We start from the raw sequence: 21,055 nt of genomic DNA on the forward strand, positions 1-21,055 counted from the left end.
CTCCTCAGTCTGTTTCACAGGAGTTCCACGAGCTGGATCCCAGCTTAGTCCTCACCATGTCAGTGCCCAGGTCAATGCAGAGGATGGTTATGGTGCCCAGAGGCAGGGGGATACCAAGGATGATGAACAGCAGGAAGGGGGTGATCTCGGGGATGTTGCTGGTCAGGGTGTAGGCGATGGATTTCTTCAGGTTGTCAAAGATTAGGCGGCCTGGGAAGGATGGTCAACCTTCTGTGAGAAGCACAGAGAGTTCACACCTCCCACAAATCAGCTCCTGGACAGAGAGACCACTACAAAGCAGTGTCACAGTCCACGAAAGGGTCCGAAGGTCTTAGGCCTTGGCAGCCCCAGTGTTGTTTCTAAATTGTGTCACTAGTAACTAGAGCCGTGATTTATTAACGTGCCATATCTGTATACTCTTTGTTCTTGGGTTCAACATGGCTACTATCATCTGATCTCTGAAAATTAAGCAGGGTGGGGCCTGTTAATACTTAGAGATGTGTGAGAATGCCAATATAAAAGCCATTAGAAGATTAAGGCTGATTCACAGTAACATGGATGGACCTAGAGGTTATCATACTAAGTGAAGTAAGTCAGACAGAGAAAGACAAATATCATATGATATTGCTTATATGTGGAATCTAAAATATGACACAAATAAACTTATTTACAAAACAGAAACAGACTCACAGACATAGAAAACAAATTTAGGGTTACCAAAGGGGAAAAGGGGGAGGCAGGGAAGAGATAAATTAGGAGTTTGGGATTAGCAGATACAAACTACTGTATGTAAAATAGATAAACAACAAGGTCCTACTGTAGAGCAAAGAAAACTATATTCAATATCTTGTAATATACTATAATGTGAAAAGAATATGAAAAAGAATATATATGTATATATATATGCATACATATATACGTATGTATCTATCTATCTATCTGTATCTGAAACACTTTGTTATACACCAGAAACCAACACAACATTGTAAACCAACTATACTTCAATTTAAATAAAAGTCCGAAGTGGAAAGAGCCTGGGCTTGGGTTCCAATTCCATTTTCTGCCATAACTAGCTTGTGATCCTGGGCACCCCTCACCTTCATTCCTCCTGCCTTGCAAGATGGCTTGAGTCCTTCCCTGACAACCTTTTCTAATATTGTCGTCCCTCCCTCCACTCCCTGCTTTACTTATTATTTTCCATTGCACTTGTCTTCTTTTATTATACTGTTCAGTTTACTTTATGTCTGTCTGTCTCCACTGGAAATTAAATTACACAAGGGCAGGGATGTGTGTTTTGATTCCCAATTATAGTATCCCCAGCATCAAGAATATGCCTGGTACCTAGTCGATACTCAGAAAGTTTATTGAATTGAGTGGATATAAAATACTGAGGATCATACAAGGTCTAAATAAAATGTTAACTATTACTATTATGTGGATTGTCATAGATTTTAATAACATAGCTCCTGGAAGAAATCAGAAATCACGGAGCCTGGGAAGCAGAATTCTGGGGTTCTCCTGTACGCCAGTGGGTATTGCCTCTGGGAAAGAGGGACTTAATTTAGCTCATGCAGTCAATTCATAGATCAGGCTCTTGATATGTCAACATCATTCAGACAACAGGTTGCTAGAAAGTCCTCCTGAGGTTGTGGAGTACAGAGTAGCCTCACGGTATAGCTACACCCTGAAACTTACTGTAGACCCACTTGAATCCCCGTGAGAGAAGAAAAACACTGCTATGCTGCATTAGAGCCCCACTCTCCCTAGAAAACCTGGACTTTCCTCCAATCTCATAAGGGCTCCAGAGAGTGATGTGTTAAGTACCAGCTGAATCTAATTTGCAAAATTTTGACTTACAGTGATTTCTCCCAGTCTGTACAGGAGGTTGGAGGATGGGCAAAGGGAATGAGAATAATGTACACCAACTCTCACCTGAGTCTGAGCAGGTGAAAGTTGGTACCTACCAACCTGGGCACCCTGCTTCCTCACCCTCCTCCATTCCTGTGACGATGGAGGCAAAGTTGTCGTCCAGCAGGATCATGTCAGCTGCCTGCTTAGACACATCAGAGCCAGCCAGCGATGCCCATGGCAATGCCGATGTCTGCCTTCTTCAGCGTGGGGGAGTCATTCACCCCGTCCCCTGTCACCGCCACCATGGCTCCCTGGGTGGAGCACAGAGGGAGTGAAATAATTATTGTGTCAGATTCAGGGCCCATCCCAAAGGTCAGTTTGATTCCATCATCCCTTGTTTCTTGATGTAATCATGCTTGGTTTAGGCCTCTTGGCCCTTCCTTCTCCTGCACCTCCTGAGATAGCAAAACTCACAGGGAGCCCCCAAATGGATGCCTGTCTCAGGGGTTCACGATGGGATGCTCTCTGGAGCCTCCTCTAGCCCAGGCCACACATTCCTATGCTTGGTTTGGGGCTGGGCTGTGCCACGTGATTCCCTCCAGATTCTCCAAGCCTCCTTGGTCTCCCTGACCAGCCTCTGACATCCCTCTATAATGATGAGCTTCTGCTGGGGGGAGGTCCGAGCAAACACGATCTCAGTGTGGTTTTGGAGGATCTCCTCAAGCTGCTCTGAGTTCATATTTTTTAGTTCTGAGCCATGCACCACAATGGCTTTGACATCCCTGAGGGAGAGGAATTTCAAAAGGCTAGTTCAGAGTGTTGAGAATTCCCCAGGTGTCCTGGTGCCCTCTAAGCCATCTTTGCTATAACCTCCTTGTTTCTCCTTTCAACCCCATCTCCTCACTTGTCCCCAGCCACGCACTGTCCCCAGACTGGCACATTGCATTCCTTCCCTCCTCTCCCACCTCCTCCTCCCTCTTCTCTACCTCCTTCTTTGTCCCACCTTCATCGGAAAACCCACTGACATAGTTGCTTGGTCATTTTCCTATTACGTTTTACTTTGCAGTAAGTAAACTCTGTACATCCTACCTATAGAAAGAACCTCCGAAAATGTTAGTGGGTGGGGCAGGCTAAGGATGGAGGGAAAAAATGGCAGATCTGAGTTCTTTCAGGGATCTCACCTGACATTGACCTGGCTGACAGGGACCTTGAGCCGGGCAGCAATGTCCTCTGCTGTCTCGGTGCCTTCTGAGATGATGCCCACACCCTTGGCAATGGCCTTGGCTGTAATGGGATGATCCCCTGTTACCATAATCGCCTGGGTTGGAAGGGGAAGGAAAAGGAGCAGAATCATGTTCAGGGAGGTCCTGGCTCCTTCACCTCTCTCTCTAAGAACTAACAGATCACTGCTATCATTCCACAGGGGTTTAAGTAGCTCATTCCCAAGAACTTGTGCTGTCAATCAAAACTCTTGCTACGGCTGGTGGCTTCAACCCATGGGAGTGGGTCAGGGCCATCAGACCATAAAACATAGGACAATCTGAGCTCTAGTTTTCCCAAGAATAAATCAAGGATTTGGGTGTATTTAACTGTATTCAGAATTGCATTTAATTGCTCCAGAGGATAGTCTGCCTCTTTAAGTTCAAAGACAGAAACACCTACCTGCAGAACAGTGGTAATAAAGGAACGTCTGGAATAATCCATCTGCCTAGCAAAATTTCATCTAGGCCCTCATTCATTTTGATCCTCAGTCTGCCTCTCTTCTTCCCATGCCTCCTCGTGCCCCTGGATTCCACCCCTTTTCTGGATACCTGGGGCCAGCCCTAGTCCTGTCCCCTTCCTCCCCAAAGATCAGGCGCTTGTGCTCTGTGCTCTTCTAGCCTTCTGTCCTTTGAGTCCTCCTCTGTCTCTCTCCCCTGCTGGAGAGAGTGGGGCCGTGCCTATGATTCCCTGTTAAGTTTCCAGCCCTAGCATAATTCCTAGCGCATCGTAATCCATCAACAAGCAATTACAGAATGAAGGAAGGATCGCTTCCTGGGAAACACTGCCCACGGTTCCCAAGTGCCCTCCCAGCACATAATTCTCAGGCTCTGGTGGGAGGGAGAAGGGAGCTATCTGACTATGACTGAACTAAGAACAGAGGTCCTGGAAAGGTCAGTCTGTTTACTTCCAGAGCGTGGAAATAAGCCTTGAAGGAGTTTTCCCATGAGCCCTCCTCATTCCACACTGGCACAGCGGGCTTGCTGGAAGGAGTGCTAACTAATCTGGGATTACCAGAGACTCAGGAAAGGTGTGCTGTGAGCAGCTATGCACACCACAGTGCCCTGGCTTGGGTGTGGGGCACTGGGGCCTCACCAAGTTCGGCCTGGGGGGGCACGAGGTAACTGGTGAGGATCTGAGAGGGAAATGCACAGAAGATTAGAAGATTCGAGAGGTGGTTCAGATTGAGCCCTCAGTGATGCCCTTCCAGGCTTACGGTGCCCTGAACGTTTCCTATTGGTTCATCAATAATGACCTGTAGGACATGTGTGGTAGCTAGCCCAGCTTGACCACTCAGATGGGCCGATCTGCAGTAGTTTCTGGAAGTATCACCTCCATGCCAGGCCGGAGAAATAAAAACAAAGTCAGTCACCCCAAGAGTGAGTTCCTAGGACACAATTTCACAGAACATTGAGATGCATACATACAATAGAAGTGCAGTTCTACAAAGAATGGCTCCCTTTGAAGTAAAGAGCATCTAGTGGTTTCTGGAATTTGTCAAGTACTAAAGGAATTTCATTTCCAACTTCTCGGTGCTGACTGTACCTCTGGTGTTCCCACGCAGTCTTGCCAGCTGCCCTCTTGTGCCCTTGGACTCTCTTCCCCCAGATCAGACCCATCTGAGAGAAACGGTCCAGTGTTGGTGACCATTCTGTAGGCCCTCACGGCTCAGCTGCAGTTCTTAGAGGGGGCTGCGTTCATAGCAGGGGCCAAGTGTCTTCGTACTACTAAGGGCCTCAGGTGGTGGCAAATAGGATGGCATCATTTTATTTTAGTTTTTTTGTTCTTTTTTTTTTTTTTTTTGGCCATGCCAGGCAGCATGTGGGCTGTTAGTTCCCCAAACAGGGATCAAACCTGCACCCCTTGCACTGGAAGGGCAGTCTTAACCCCTGGACTGCCAGGGAAGTCCCTTATTTTAGTTTTTTAAAATTAAGTTTATTCCAAAGGTCTGAACACGTGGCTCTGAAAAATACCAGTCCCACAGTCAATTGTAAAAACTTTGCTGCCATGCAGCCGTTAACCAGCCTCTTTCAGCAGCCTCATCATATCCATTAGCTTGGCATCAACACCATTTTGGAGTTGACCTTGGAAGGGTCTCCCCTATGGGACAACCCCCTGTATAACCATTACATTTTGTCTTTCTTGAAGGATGGCCTCATGTGTACGTCTTACATTTTCTTAGAGGGAAAAAGGGTGTGATTCAAAATTCCTCACCAAGTCTGCCAAATTTCTGTCAGCTTCAGGTCCAGAAGAAGTAAGAAATTAAAATGTAAACCTGTGCCCAGAACAAGGGCTGGCCCAGAAAGCACCAGGCCTCCTGCTTCAGGTGTCAGCTCCAGGCCAGCCGGAATCCTATTCAGACTGTTACCTATCACAGCTCGCTCTGCCTCAGGCCGTGACCGTGTCCTGCCCTGGCAGGCCACCTGGCTCAAATCACCTCTTTGTCTCCTGGTTGGGCCTCCCCCCCACAGTAGGCACAACCGTAACTCTCCTTCTGGCTAAAGAGATCCATAAATTCCCAGGTGAGGTAAATTTTAGACTGTGTTATTCTGTGCACAGCAATAACACAAAGCACAATAATAACCACAATGTTATTCCTCATGCTGGCAGCCCACCTCAAAGCTGAGAAAATGCAAATGAACCCCTTCTCCATTTATCTCCCACAGTATGTATGACGTGGTAGCTTATAGAACCACGGAGGAGTGTTAAGATATGTGGCTGTCCTATGCAGACGCGTTATAATCATGCTGTCTCCTCAGAGAACCGTACCACCCCAAACATCTTGTAGTAATTAGGGAATTCACTCAGAATAATTTCCTATATCCATTCCTTGGTTCCCACTGTAGTGACCAATCATTGTACTCAGTGCAGCCCAGGCTGCCCCGAGACAAACTGCCAACAGTCAAAGGTCAAGATGAAGCCATCTCGAACAGATAGCATCCAGTTCTCCTTAAATATTTCTAGCCCCACTCCCTCCAACCTGCCCTCCCAGATACTCCCAGAATATCAAGTATGAGCAGGGAAGGTGACAATACCTAATCTAGGAAGATGTATAGGAGTCTTAGAATTTGAAATGTGGGATACAGAGCATCTCAGGGTTAGAGGAATTTTACTGCTGCTATCCCGTGAAGTCCAAAGCCCACCCTGATTAAAGAGGAATTCCCATCTCTGGGTTTGTTCTGCAGCTGCATTTTACTCTCAGACCACTTCAAGTGGTCCAAACCAGAAGTTCTGGTTTCTAGCTTTCACTCCTGGACGTACACCTGTTAGGGCAGCTGCTCACCCTGAGTCAGATCCGTTGAGGGCCCCCAGCTCTCAGTCTCTCATTCTCACTAGTGTCTGCTCCAGGCCCCCAGCCCTCTTGGCCTCACCCTTTTTACCACCCATCCAGCAGTACATTTATATGACACCTTCTACCACTTCGTTACTCCTAGTGTGGCCTGCAGACCAGCAGCAATGGCATCAGCTGGGAGCGTGTTACAAATGCAGAATCTTGGGGTGTGCTAGTCCTACTGAATTAGGATTTGCATTCCGACAAAACCCCCAGGCGATTCACATGCACATTAGTTTGAGAAGCGCTGTCCTAGGGTGATGCTTCTCAAATTTGTCTGCACATCAGAATCTCTAGGAAAGTTTTAAAAAATACAGATGCCTGGGTCCCACCCTGAACGTTGCTAATGGAATGGGTCTGGAGTATGGCCAAGGCATCAGACTTTTAAAGCTCCCCTGGTGATCCCATTTTATTTTTTAATTTTATTGAAGTGTAGTTGATCTACGATGTTGTGTTCGTCCCCTGGTGATTCTAATGTTCGATGCAAGGCAGGATTCTAACGACAGAGGACACTTATTTTTAAGTTCTCTCTTAAGACCGCAACTCATAAGCTCAGGAGGCAGAAATCAGTTCAGTTAAACTAAGAACCTACTCTGTCCGAGGTTTTCTACTGTTGATCCAGTTTATGATAAGTGAGGGGCATCTGGGATGCTCCAGGGTTTACCTTAATCCCGGCACTCCGACACTTGCCCACGGCATCAGGCACTGCAGCTTGGGGAGGGTCAATCATGGAGATGAGCCCCACAAAACAGAGGTTATCCATGGGAAAATTGATTTCATCGGTGTTAAACTTGAATCCCTTGGAGTAAGTGTTCGGCAGACTCAAGAAGCAGAACCCTAGAGAGAGACAGAAGAAAGGACCAGTAGTCATTCCACTGTCTATGTCTCTATCCTGCTCGCACCAACCTCCTAGATTTTTCACCCCACAACTAATGACTGTTTTGATGCCACTCTTCAAAGGCTTCTCCCACAGCCCCCTCACCTAGCACGCGTTCCCCCAGACCGCCCAGTTCCAAGTAGGCATTCTGGAAGGCTTCCTTCATTTCATCCATTGGGTACTCCTGCCCTTTCAGAAGGTAAGTAGAGCAAAACTCCAAGATCCTCTCAGGCGCCCCCTTCATGATCGTTACGTGGGTCTGGGAGCCGTCCTCCCGAAGGTGGATGGACACCTAGGGAGAGGAGAGGAACAGGAGGAGAGAGCGAGGTTTGGGGCAAAAAAGCAAGGGTAAGGTTTTTGAGGATAAAGCCGACAGGCAAGCTGTGTCACACCTCCATTTCCTTTGTCCCCTAAACCAGCGCAGCCCCCCTCCCTCCAGCCAAATCCGACCTTTGGTTGAACCTACCCCTCCTCCCTTGCAGGAACCCCCAGCCTGGTATTATCTGCGCAGGAATCTGTTATCTTCTCAGCCAGACTGGACGTGAAGGGCAGCCCAGGCACTCTCCCCTCCCTGCTTCCTCTCTGCCTGGGTGGCTAGAAGCAGAAGTCATGGGGCCACAGAGACAGCAGAGTAGACAGGAAAGAAAACTTAGAGTCAAACACCTGTGCCCTAGGGCCAGCAGGAATGCTTTCTTAGCTGTATGACCTCAGGTCAGTCCACTTAACCTCTCCAAACCTTGGCTCCTTTGATAAAATGTAAAAGGTTCTGCGTTGCCCACCTCATTGGGTTTTTATAAAAGAAAGATAATATTTGTAAAGAATATATTGAAAAACACTGACAGTTCTTTACCATGGTTGTTTGAGCCTGAAGGACGGGATTAGGACGAATAGTAAAAACAACACTTATTGAGCACTTACTATGTGCCAGCCACTCTTCCAAGTGCTTTACATGAGTTGTCATTTAATCCTCTCAGCTACTACCCTGTAGTAGTACTATCAATTTCTTTATTTTATAGATGACAAAACTAAGGTTAAGCTGTGTCCAGAATCACACAGCTAGAAAGTAGGGGCTGTCAAGGAAAGAACCCAAATTGACTCACTTTAGAACATGCTCTCCTAACCAACCTATGCTCTAAGTTCTTTGTTAACTCTGTCATCACACATTTAGTGGTGAAGTCTACTTAAAACTTATGATTGTTGCTTTGTTTTTATTAATACTGTCGTTTATTTTTTCCCAAAAGAATAAAGTTACCTATTCACTTTGAGTTACCAAACTCTTTAGGCATTCTGACTTGTTTAGTTTGACACTGAATCGTGGTTACTTCTTATGTTTTTATGTTCATTTTGGGGACTGATGAATAAACTGTTTTCCAAGTGTTGCCAGTAGAATTTGTATAATCACATCTTTCATAATTTTGTTTATATGTTGAATGTACTGTTATTCTGTGTTCATGAATTTTTTTTCTTTTTACCAATAAACAGAACACGTCTCAAAACCAAAAAGAAGAAAGAAAAGAGTATATCGAAAACTGTGAAGCACAATGCAAAAACTGGTTAGCCATTCTAGCCCCATGTCTCCTGGAAACATGGCACGGCCCCTGAGAGGGGCTCGACGGTACGAGTTGGGGGTCCCTGTGGCTCAGCTGGGGAGGGGAGAGCGTAGTCAGGAAGGGAACCTGAGGAGACAACTTGAGGACAGAGAAATAAGATCAGTTTCATTTTTCATTTTCCTGTGATCTCTGATCTTGGAAAAGGAACTGTCTCTGGGTTTCCTCTTATGATCGACAGGAAATTCCTGCTACGTAGCCTGTTGGGTAACAAAATCAGCACACTGAGAGGAATTGAGCTTGTGGTACCGAGGGGACCAGACTGTACTGGCCCAAGGAGAAGCTGGGTGGGAAACCTGGGTGTAAAATGTGGTTAAAACGGCTTCTTTGGAAACTTTCCCAAAACTATTATATTCAAGATATACTTAAGCAGTTAAGAGGGGAAACCTAAACTCATGTAAGGAGAAAGCTGTAAAAAAATTTTTAAAAAATTTTCTGAGCGCTTAAAACCTATTTGTTGACTATTTATCGGAGATTATCAGAGACGGCAGCAAGACCTGCTTAAGCTAGTAATTTGAGCACAGAAGCATCACATCTTGATAGAAAATTACAGGTGAAAAAGATGGGAGAAATCTTGAAATATCAGAACAGAGAAACTTCTTCCTTTCATTTTGATCTCAGAGACGGAAAGAGACCAGGCCTTGCAAACGACCGCCAGGCTAAGATGTCCCTTGCGGGCCAGAGCCTCTGACTGTCCCAAGAACAAGCTGATTAAGGCAGGTTGTTCTTGGGTACGGAGCAAAAGGAGCCAGAGGGGTTTCCTTGGACCCCCCAAGCAAGCCCCGCCAGAGCTGGGTAGCTTGCAGGCTGGCCGAGCACACTTGGTGCAGAGAAGGATTTTGCTGTTTGAATTTGATATTCGGCAGCTCAGAAAAGGCACTAACGTTGTCATTTGGGGGAAAGGTTGCTATTTTGTTGCATGTCCCCTCAAATGTCATGGGTATGTTTTACTTTTATTTTGAATCTTGTGGAAGGAGAGGTACCTAATTCTTTCCAGTCGAAGGCTTTAATCGGGTCCTGCCAAGCACAAAACTCCTGTCTGGTTAGTGAGGTCACTAAACGTCAGGAAAAAGTGGAAATAAGTTTGCAGTTTGGGCTTAGGGGACCTATCTTATTACACGGATGAAAAGTCAGATGAGACAAAAAACTATGAATCTGTTTCTTTAACTTTTACTCGTTCAGCATTCAGGGTGAAAATATAGGTAATTTGGTTTAAAAAGATCTATATAGCTTTTGTTATGGCTTTTTTTTTTTTTTTTTTTTTTTTTGCGGTACGCGGGCCTCTCACTGCTGCGGCCTCTCCCGTTGCGGAGCACAGGCTCGGCGGCCATGGCTCACGGGCCCAGCCGCTCCGCGGCATGTGGGATCTTCCCGGACCAGGGCACGAACCCACGTTCCCTGCATCGGCAGGCGGACTCTCAACCACTGCGCCACCAGGGAAGCCCTGTTATGGCTTGTTTTTTAGTTACAAAAATTGTTCTTTCTTGTGACAAAAGCTTTTAAGATCTGTTCTCTTAAGCAACTTTCAAATATAAAAGTATGGAACGCCTCTTGAATTTGCCTGTCATGACGGGGCGATGCTGATCTTCTCTGTATTGTTCTAGTCTCAGTGTATGCGCTGCTGAAGTGAGCACTATTATGTGTTTTTTAAGACACAAAACCCAAACTGACTTTTGGGAGTTGAATTTCTTCTCTGTTACCCACACCTGATGTCTGACCTTTACGGTAGTACATAAATTTGGAGAATTCCACTCCCCTAAGTAAATCACGGTTGCCCCATATGAGTCAAAGCTTAGCTGCTAGAGCCCCCATCATGGTGACGCCACCGTTCCCTCCTTTCCACACTTTCCTCAAAGTGTGCCACGTGGGAGGCAAGTACTGGGTTTCTTGTCCCTCACATGCATTTTACTGTTAGGGCCACCACTGTCCCTCCCTCAGCATTTCTCCTTCCCTTCAGTCCTCCTTCCCTTGGCAGTCCTCCCTGGATCGTGGACAAAACGGCCCTGGGAAAACAGCTTCGCAAACACTCTGGAAAGCCCTGACCGCCTACCTGATGGCAGCTGTGAGAACTGCAGGCACAGAATGAAAAGAAATATTTGATGACTAGTGAGATAAGATGCCTCAGGGAAGTGGCTGGCAAATCCAACATATTCTGCAGCAGCAAATTTCACAGTTGCCACAGAGACGCCTTTAACGTGACTTTCTCCAGCCAGGCTTTGCTGCCTATGGACATTTCAGCACTTTATGACCTGCTCTCTGCACAAGTGGCGTAGCCTCAAGTCTGCTTATGACTGAATGCCTCTTCCTTTATCATCTATGCCTGCATGTACCTGTTTGCCACTTTCCCTTAAGGTGACCCTTCCTCCTACCTGGGGTGCTGAGTATCGACCGTATCTGTTCTACAGCTCAGTCATAAAGGCAAAGGCAGAGCTCCCGTTTCCCCAGATGACAAGCCCATCCCCCACTGTTATCTTCCTACCTTTGTCGGTTCTGTACCTGGTACTTGTTGGTAGAATTAAAGGGAATTTCTGCCACCTTGGGGCTTTTCTCTCTCATCTCCTTCACAGAGCTGTAAGACTGCTCGATGAACTTGAGGAGGGCTGACTCAGAAGCATCCCCTGCTGTTGCCCGCTGCCGGGATGGGGTGGGTATAATGAGCCCGAGAGGCAAGGCACCTGGGCTTGCCAGTGATGTCAAGGAGAGGAACAGAATGGGGAGGGGTGCTGGGGGCATCACCGAGGGCCAGAAAAGAGATATTGAGGAGAGAGGGCAGGTTTATACCCTGGACACTGAGGTACCCTTTACTCCCTTGGGCCTGACACCTTAGCTATGGGAAGGTACTCCGGATTAGCCTTAAAATCAGCCCGGTTGCAGAGGCCAGCGATTCGGGCCAGGATAAACCAGGTATCAGAGCCCTTGGCAAATGAATTCCCTAGGGAGAGAGAACAGAACTGTCAGCAGGGATAGGAGAGCTTAAAGCAGGAGTTTATTCACACCCCTTCTGCGCCCAGATGCTTCTCAGAGACAACATTTCATCTCCTCCACACCTCCCTGCTCTCCTCTCACTTTGCAGCTACCTTCTTGCTGTCTGGACTCACCACGCCCTGTCAGCTACTCATCACACTCCCCACATCCTTCCACTCTCTGACCGCCAACGCCACTAGTCACCAGTCTGTTCTTCGCTGGTGTCAGCCTCATAGATGGTCCTGTCGAACCACAGGTGGGCGACGGTCATGCGGTTCTGGGTGAGGGTGCCCGTCTTGTCGGAACAGGTGGTGGAGGTGGAGCCCAGTGTCTCCACCGCCTCCAGGTTCTTCACCAGGCAGTTCTTCCGAGCCATGCACTTGGCTGTCAGGGTCAGACACCCCTAAGGCCGTGAACAGGGGAGAGGGGAAACGGAGAGGAGAGCTCGGCTGCTCACAGCGCTTTGTGTTTTTGGAAATCTGATCGTTTTCACTGCTCTTTTAATCTTTTATATTTATTTCCCTTTTGTTACCACCTAGTCTTTAGAAACCCCATCTGTGGCTATGGGAAAGGAAATTAGGAAAGTGATTTCGGTTTGTACTTTATGGCAGAGTTTCAAAAGAAGAGTGCTTTCTTTTACCAGGGTGTCATAGAGAATGATCTATTCCTCCTGGAATATTCCTCTCCCCCTCGATCCTTTCATCTTTTCTATTCTGCAGCCTCTTCTCCATTCAAGTTCAAGCCACACTTCTTTCTCTAGTCCAGTGTTTCCAGGGACCACGGTGAGAGCTAACCTTTGATTGTGGCGTAAGATGCTGTGTGTGGAGGAGGGTTGTACCAGTAGTTTAAAAAAGGAGTGGGGAGGAGAGAATGATGAAACTGAGAAGGACTGTTGCAGCGCTGAGAATGACTTGAGAAGTCACTTAAACCAAAAGGTTTTTGTTGACCATAAATCCAGTGAAAGTCAGGTGTGGGGCAAGGTTATTTTAAAAACGAATGAATTCTTAGGCTGCGGTTATGTACAGAATTCTAATCATGGAGTTATTATTTATTTACACAATATCATGAGTACTGATGTTTTTGTGCTAGTCTAACCACACCCTGGGTATTATTCTCATTTCCATTTTAAGAAGGGTATTGATAAAGGAGAGCATACCCCAAAGAGGTGATCAGCAAGACAAGGGGTCTGAAGATGTGTCACAGGAAAAAGGGCTAAGGGAAAAGGGATTATACGACCTCTCCCCTGGAGAGTTTGAGGGGACATAATGGCTATTGTCAAAGATCTAAAGGGTTGGGCTTCCCTGGTGGCGCAGTGGTTGAGAGTGCGCCTGCCGATGCAGGGGACACGGGTTCGTGCCCCGGTCTAGGAAGATCCCACATGCCGCGGAGCAGCTGGGCCCGTGAGCCATGGCCGCTGAGCCTGCACGTCCGGAGCCTGTGCTCCGCGACGGGAGAGGCCACAACGGTGAGAGGCCCGCGTACCGCAAAAAAAAAAAAAAAAAAAAAAGATCCAAAGGGTAGGTTTGTAGAAGAGAGAGAATTGACTTATTTTGTATTTCTTCAGATGGGAAAACTGGGACCAAACAGGGAACCGTATGTCTGCTCAATATAATGAAATCTAACTAGAGCAATCCAACAATGAAATGAGGTCAGATAAAAAGGGGTGGGCTTCCCATGACTAGAAATCATCATCATCTCCTACAGATTTTATGCAGGGTATTTGGCATTGGTTGAAAGGTTGAATTTATATGGGCTTTGAAGTCCTTTCCAGTAAGATCCTATAATCCTAAATTAATCTTCTTCTATGAACTGATGAATAAATTGAGGCCCGGAGTGCAGTGAGTTGGCCAGATTCACCAGCCAGTACACCCAGGACTGGAACTCACTCCCGGTGATTGATAATCTATGCTTTCTGCATCGTAACTCACTTCTTTTCTCATTAAAGAGAGAAGGCACTGGAAAATAGGGGTGAAGGAAGTCAGTGGCATTTGGGAGCTCAATGATTTGACATCTGTATACGCATGAGAGTACTCTGCACTGGAGAGGTTCAGCCACGAAAGAGATACTAGTGATTTCACTTCCTTGGGGTTGTTTGTCTGCCCTGGGGCCACATTCCACCTTAGCTACTCACAGTGATGGTGGCCAGCAGCCCCTCAGGCACGTTGGCCACAGTGATGCCAATAAGAAAAATAACAGCCTCCAGCCAGATGTAGCCCAAGATAAGTGAGAGCCCAAAGAAAGTGACACCGAGGAAGACGGCCACTGCTGTGATCAGATGGATGAAGTGTTCGATCTCCATAGCCATGGGGGTCTGGCCCACTGCCAGGTCAGAGGTCAGCGAGGCAATTCGGCCCATCACTGTGGAGTCTCCTGTGGCAGTCACGATGCCCCGGGCTGTCCCTGTGGATGAAGGGGGAAGTCTGAATTGGAAAGGCTGTTGGGTTTGGTTCCTACAAAGAGAAAACTGTCAACAGTCAAAAACAAGGTGGAAACTCAAGGTCCTCTGAGAGGTTATAATGTTCTACTGTCTTTACAGTTTGCTTATGCAAGTGAAGGTCTCCTCATCTGAAGAATCTCTGAAGAGGTTTCACAGTTCTCCAGAGATATACAATTTTATTGCCTAATTGCCTTCACTGTCAGGAAGGTCTTTGTTACACTTAGTCTAAATCTCTTCCATTGCCTATATGTTTCTTATTTTGTTCTCAGCAGCTGAAGAGCTTCTCCAGCCCCAGGAATAGTGGTTACCCTTCTGCTAGAATCCTGTGTTCCAATATCTCCCCATCCTCTAACCCAGGGCTATTCAATTTGCCGCCCCCATCCCCAGGAGACATTTGTCAAGGTCTGGAGGCACATTTGGTTGTCACGACTGAGGTTGCTACTGGCACCTAGTGGGCAGAGAGCAGGGATACTGCCAGGCATCGTGCAACTCACAGGACAGCCCTCCTCTCCCGCTACCACGAAGAACAGCGCGGCACAATTGTCAGCAGTGTCGAGGTTGAGAAACTCTGCTCTGACCGAGCCTCTTCCCTGTTTTGCTGGCTGGAGCCGGTCTGCCCCCTGCTGGGTGGCATAGGCCATAACATGGCCCCTGAATCAGACGGGGAACTTGACATACTCAGGATGTAGCATGAAATGAGGGGCCCCATAAGGTTCTTTGCTCAAAATAATTCTTCCTGCTTTACCATGATGGCTGAAATTCCTACCATTAAAGTTACAGTCAGAATCACCCAGAAAAGCAACATATTATAGAAATAGCACTTATTTTCGAATCAGAAGGACTCAGGGCTAGAAGTTCAACTTCCAATGTACTAGCTGTTCACCCTGGAGTAAGTTACTTAAACTCTCTGAGACTCAGGTTCCCTCATCTTTAAAATGGGGTAAAAGCATCTACAAAGCTGTGAGAATTAAATGTTTTTAAAAGAGCCTAGAACAGGGTTGGGCACATGGCACTCAAATATTTGTTTCTTTTTTTCTCCATTTAGATGAATTTAAGGTCTCCAGAAGGATGGCTAGAGAATCACACATACGCCTTGCAGGGTAGCTCTAACCTGGCAGCTCCCACGAACACCATAGCATGGAGCGGCCAGTCCATTTTCAAGGTCACCTTCAGCATTATGAGTCTGAGAGCAGGTTCTGCTCCGACCGACAGCAGACGAGTGAGGTCACTGCTATGTGAAGAGTGGTTCTGGAACGCCTCACAGTATGAGGCACTCTGCAGGTGAGCAGGAAGATACTAAAATAATTGAGAGGTGCTGAGGGGGTTTATTTTGGCAGGGGGTAGGGGTGGTTAGGGTATGGTGTCACTTATAGTCATTTTGTGCCGTGGTTTAATCTAGTTCTTCATTTTTCTTCCTTCTGCTATGGTTTTCCCCATGCTTGGAGGGACAGGATTTAATAACTAATCCCAATGTGTCTAGAGAGGGGGAAGGTTGATGTCAACCTTGGGGAAGGTTAAGAAGGCCAAGCCTCCCATATTCCAGGCTAGACTGACTTCTTCCTACGCCTTCTATACAATGCCAGAGAAATAGCTTACCATCTCCCCCCTACCCCCCATGAAGATGCATGAGAACCCAAAGAGAGATGTTTGTACCAGCAGCCCCGTCAAGGGCCACAGTGATGAAAGCAGAGAGGCAAGGGCCTAGGATAAAGGTTAAAGTGATGCTACCTGTTTGCAGACTGCACAGGGATTCCTCAGTTTAACAGTCAAGAGCTCCTTCAACCTAACTCCACCCTCTTGGTCACATCTTGGGTCCCTCTAGCCTCCTATTAAAGCCTTCTCTATTCTACTCAGATCCCTGTTTCTTAGATGGAATTCCATCATCCACTTTCCCTGTTATTTGAAGCATATAATTTGTTGATGAAAAGTCTACTTTGGAAGGACAAATCTGAGCAAATTTCTTCCTAAAATTTAATAATAGGAATCTCATGTTTTTGGAGGAAGCTTGCTAACTTGCATCTTTCTGTTCAATCAAGTAAAAAAATTTTTTTAATATATATTTTATTTTCTAGTTGGATTCTTCTTCAGTCTTAATGGTACTCTACTCCTTTAAGCTATTTCCAAATTAAATAATTTTATTACCAGAGGGGTCATTAGCAAGCTTTATTCCAGGGGAGGTTCTGTGGAAAGAGCATGGGCTTTGGAGACAGAACTTCATTAGAATCCTTGATCCTCCTCTTTTTTGTTGAGTTGTGCTCTCGGGTGCTGCATTTAATTTCTTTGAACCTTGGGCTTTCATGTGTAAAATAGGAATAATATCTGTTGTATAGTCTTGTTAGAATCAGATTTCTGTGGCACTTGACACGTGCTAGGCATTCAATTAAAGAATAGCTATTTCTTAGACACCCAAACATTTATTCTTAAGCATAAATGATTGTTTTCACGTGTGTTCCAGAGAGTTTTGCAGGCTTTCTTAAGGAGAAAGGATGAAGGAGAGGTTGACATAATGATATTGAGCCCATTGGTACCACTTTGGCCAGAGCTGTCTCCCAGTTCAAGGATGCCCTAGATGCTAAGAACAAAGCCAAAGGTGTGAGTGGCACCTCTGGTAACTCAGATTTCCAATGTCAGTACCCTCTCTTGGGATAGTGAGAAGTTAGGGCTTACTTCAGGAGAAGAGTGACTTAGCAGAGCTGAATAATTTTCCTCCCTTCTGTGCTATTTTCAGCTCATAGAGCATAGTCCATTCACTAGATAGAGTAAAAATAGCTACAATTACAGGGCACTTAGAGTGTGTTAGGTCTTGTGCTAGGCATTTTATTGTGTATTATCTCCTTTAACCCACATAAAAATCTATGGAGTAGTGACTTTTAGTATCATCAGTGTACAAATGTGGAAATGATGGCTTTGACCTTTCATCAAAGTTTGTATAGCTCATGAGGGATGAAGAACGTAGACTATTTACTGGCTGTTACCTTCCCTACTGCCCTTAGAAGATAGAGAGGTCTGGAAATCTTTGTTTCAATCTTTGCTTTTGAATGTAGGCTACTTATGATGCGATTATTCGCCTTCCACACAGTTGGTGGAGAACAAGCAGATATTTTGGGTCTCCAGAGGGTTCTCATTGGTGAAATCAGAGGAGTGGGATTGGGGCTCTGACTCTCCTGTCAAGGATGAGTTGTCCACCTGGGATGGGAGAGAGGACAGGTCATGGAAAAAAAGCACCAACATCTTCATTATTGACATGCAGAGAGAAGCATAAACTTACACACCACTGTAACCTCAAATCTGCACTTGTGACTTCTCAAGGTTCTGAACAATAAGATCATATTTTTTTGAACTGAGTCCAGGTCACTGCAGTGCTCTAAGACCATACTTGGCCCCCTTCCATAGCGTTTCACATCCCCTCACCTTCCATCCTTGTGAAGAGATAAGCCGGATGTCAGCAGGGATCCGGTCTCCCCGCTTCACTTCTACCAGGTCTCCTACCACCACGTCTTGTACAGGGATCTGAATCTTCTCTCCACCTCGGATTACCAGAGCTTGCTGTGGGAAGATAGTGTAGGGTCATTTCCAAAGCTTTTTGCTCCCCTCATCCAGTTCCTGCTCTCTTTCCCTCTGATTCCCTTTTCTTACACTGTCACTCACCACATCATTCTCGAAGGTCTCTTGGGTAGATTGCAAAGTCTTACCATCGCTGTCTGCAGGGCCCTTTGATGCTCCTCTCACTAAACTGTGAGGTCTATCTTCCCATTCCTACACTTAGGCTTGGCTGTATGGCTTGCTTTGGCCCATAGGACATTAGCAAATGTAGTGCAAGCAGGCACATAGAAAGTGCTTGCACACTGGGACTTGCCCTCTGCCACCATATTGAATGTGCTCAAGCTACCCTCCTGGAGGGAGAAAGATGATAAGGAGAGAGGCCCCAGCTGTCCATGACATCTCAGCTGAGGCCCCAGACACCTGAATGAAGTCTTCCAAGGCCACCCAGCACCAGCCAAGGTCAGCCCAGATCAGAAGAGCAGCCCAGCCACAGAATTGTGAGAAATACTATGTTCATTGCTTTGAGCCACTATGTTTCGGGGTGGCTTGTTTAGCAGCAAAAAACTGATAGTCTCCAAACTCCTACTTCATTCTACCGAAACGTTTCCCACTGAACTCTTACCCAAGGAAGGAATTAAGTTATGTTGACACCAAAGGGAGAAGAAGCTCCTGGGCTATAATGCTAGAACATGATGGTGTCATGGGGAAACTTTGCAGCCTATTCCTTTCCAAGTTTTCAAACCCTGTGCCTAGGAACCCCCTTCTACTGTCATATTATTTCCAGGTTCTTTAGAAAAGTTTTATTTGAAAATAATATAAACTTTCAAAAGAGTTGCAAGAATAAAAATTGTACCAAGAACACCCATATAACCTGTACCCAGATTCATCTGTGAGCATTTTACCCCATTTGCTTTGTCATTTGTTCCCTGTCTCTATATATGTGTGTATGTAAATATCTTTTTTCCTGAACTATTTGAGGGCAAGTTACATACCTCATGATCTTTTATTGTACATACTTCAATGTGCATTTCCCAAGAATTAGGATATTAAATAACCATAATACAGTTATCAAATTCAGTAAATTTCACATTGACACAATACTTTCACCTGCTGTCTGCATTCCAGTTTTGTCAATTGACCCAATATATCCTTTACAGCGTTATTTTCTGCTCCAGCACAGCATTTGGTCTAGGGTCAGATATTACATTTAGCTGTCACGTCTCTTTAGCCTCCTTTAATCTGGATCACTTCCATCGCTGTTCTTTGTCTTTAAGGCCATCGACATTTGAAGAACCCACACTCCCTTTGCCCCCACCCCCCCTTTTTGGACTAGAACCTCCAAAGATTTGGGGTTTCAGATTATGCTCATTGGATTCAGCTCATGCATTCCAGACCAGACCACTTCATGGATGTTATTGTGTTTTTCTCAGGGTACTTTTAAGGCCTGATAGAGTAAAACCTAAGTGACTGTCACCCTCGTTACCAGCCTCACTCACTTCACTCACGGTAGGAAATAATTCTTCAGGGGACATACAAATCACGCATTTGGCTACATTCTACACATCCTCCCACTATATCCTTCCACATGAATCCTACCTGAGGTACCATGATCTTAAAAGACTCCATGATCTTGGAGCTCTTGGCCTCCTGATAATAGGAGAAGCAGCCGGTGATGATGACCACGACTGTTAGTACAATGCCGAGGTACAGCTGGGGGCTGGGAAACAAAGCGCTCATCAGTAGGTCCTTTTCTTCCTCTTCATCCTCAGAAAGTCAGCTTGCAAGGGTAACAGCCATTTTTCCAGGTGGAAGAAACCATGGGACTCAGTGGGAGAGCACAGGGGCTGAGAAGTGTCTGAGACAGGCCCGGTTCTCTGGGCTTCCTTGTGAAGGAACCCGGAGCTACAGAGAGGGGCCAGCAAAATCCCAGGCCCGAGAAAGCCTATATCTTCCTCTGCAGGAAGGCTATTCATGGGGTAGAGTGAGGCTATTGAGGGAGATGGAGAGGAAGGATAGGAAGAGATTAAAATTCTATGAAAGAGAATGGACAGCAAAGTGCTTTGATGACCAGTTGGGAAGATAATCAAAGGACAGCAGGTTTCTGGGGGGAACGTTGTATCTCAGGGAGCTGAATCAGGAGCTATCTAGATAAGAGGGAAACCAGGAAGGACCAAAGCTTCCTTAGAAAATCCTGGGAGTATAGGGATTTGGGCCAGAGGACTTCAGGAGTGCTAGGTGCTGAGCAGAAGAGTATCGAGGGCTAAGCAGACACTGGGCTTGGCAGTAGTAGTTGAACAGACTCACATTATCTTTGGTAGGGTCCTCATGGAAGTATAACTGGATGCCATAGGCCACGAAGCAGAGACTGGCACCAGTCCACAGTAGGAGGGAAAAGCCGTCAAACAGTTGTTTTCAGAATTTAACCCATTCTGGAGCAGTAGGGGGTGGGCTAAGTGTATTGGGTCCATCTCGAGCCAGGGTTTCCTGTGCCTCTTCAGGGCTATGGCCCTGTGTGGAAAAGAAATAGGAATGGATGGAGAACCATGAAACCGGACCAGTCTCCCATGCTTCTCCTTGGTTACCAGATGGCCATCCCAAGGCCCTCCAGTGAAGAAATTCTAGAGTTAGGGGAACTTACATTTTGAGGGCTTTTATTTAAGTTTATTTGTGGTCGTTGTATTAGTGGTTAGAGTAGCAGCAGCAGCAGTAATAGTGATAATAGCAGAAATAAATGATTTTGTTGTTGAACCAGCAGTTCTCAAAGTGTGGTCTGGGGACCCATGGGGTCCTGAGACCCTTTCAGGCGGGGTCCACAAGGTCAAACAATTTTCAGAATAATACTAAATTGTTTCTCTTTTTCACGCTCATTCTCTTAAGTATACTGTAGAATTTTCCTAAGGCTACAGGGCACATGATAGCACAATAGCGTTAATGCTGAAAATATATGAGAATCTAGCTGTCTTCTAATAAAAAGCTAGACATGAAAGAGATTTGCAAAAATGTAAAATGCCACTAATTTTTTTTGTTTTGAAAAACAGAGTTATTTGTCATAAAAATATTATCTGTACTAATATATAATGGTTGTTTATAAATGAGTTAGGAAATACTTTTTAATTTTCTCAATTTTAATTTCTAATATGATAAATATAAGTAGATGTAATCCACATAAGCAAAAGCTCTGTGGG

The 21,055-nt window shown here is 45.9% G+C and overlaps 1 protein-coding gene across 1 annotated transcript in view; it reads right to left on the reverse strand.

Annotated features, from left to right (window-relative positions):
* The window catches only part of ATP1A4 (ATPase Na+/K+ transporting subunit alpha 4), a gene marked incomplete at both ends in the record, with an annotated part of 29,372 nt that overhangs the window by 7,721 nt on the left and 596 nt on the right, over positions 1 to 21,055 (reverse strand). The window contains 16 exon segments of the mRNA XM_082832860.1: positions 56 to 210; positions 1,990 to 2,077; positions 2,079 to 2,162; positions 2,483 to 2,633; positions 3,033 to 3,169; positions 7,107 to 7,279; positions 7,425 to 7,611; positions 11,423 to 11,557; positions 11,749 to 11,858; positions 12,095 to 12,293; positions 14,022 to 14,290; positions 17,396 to 17,513; positions 17,739 to 17,873; positions 19,467 to 19,580; positions 20,175 to 20,282; positions 20,286 to 20,378. Coding sequence (XP_082688986.1) covers positions 56 to 210; positions 1,990 to 2,077; positions 2,079 to 2,162; positions 2,483 to 2,633; positions 3,033 to 3,169; positions 7,107 to 7,279; positions 7,425 to 7,611; positions 11,423 to 11,557; positions 11,749 to 11,858; positions 12,095 to 12,293; positions 14,022 to 14,290; positions 17,396 to 17,513; positions 17,739 to 17,873; positions 19,467 to 19,580; positions 20,175 to 20,282; positions 20,286 to 20,378 — 2,256 coding nt within the window.

The sequence above is a fragment of the Leucopleurus acutus genome, assembly GCF_964270905.1.
Source record: "Leucopleurus acutus genome assembly, chromosome: 2".
Taxonomy (NCBI): Eukaryota; Metazoa; Chordata; class Mammalia; order Artiodactyla; family Delphinidae; genus Leucopleurus; species Leucopleurus acutus.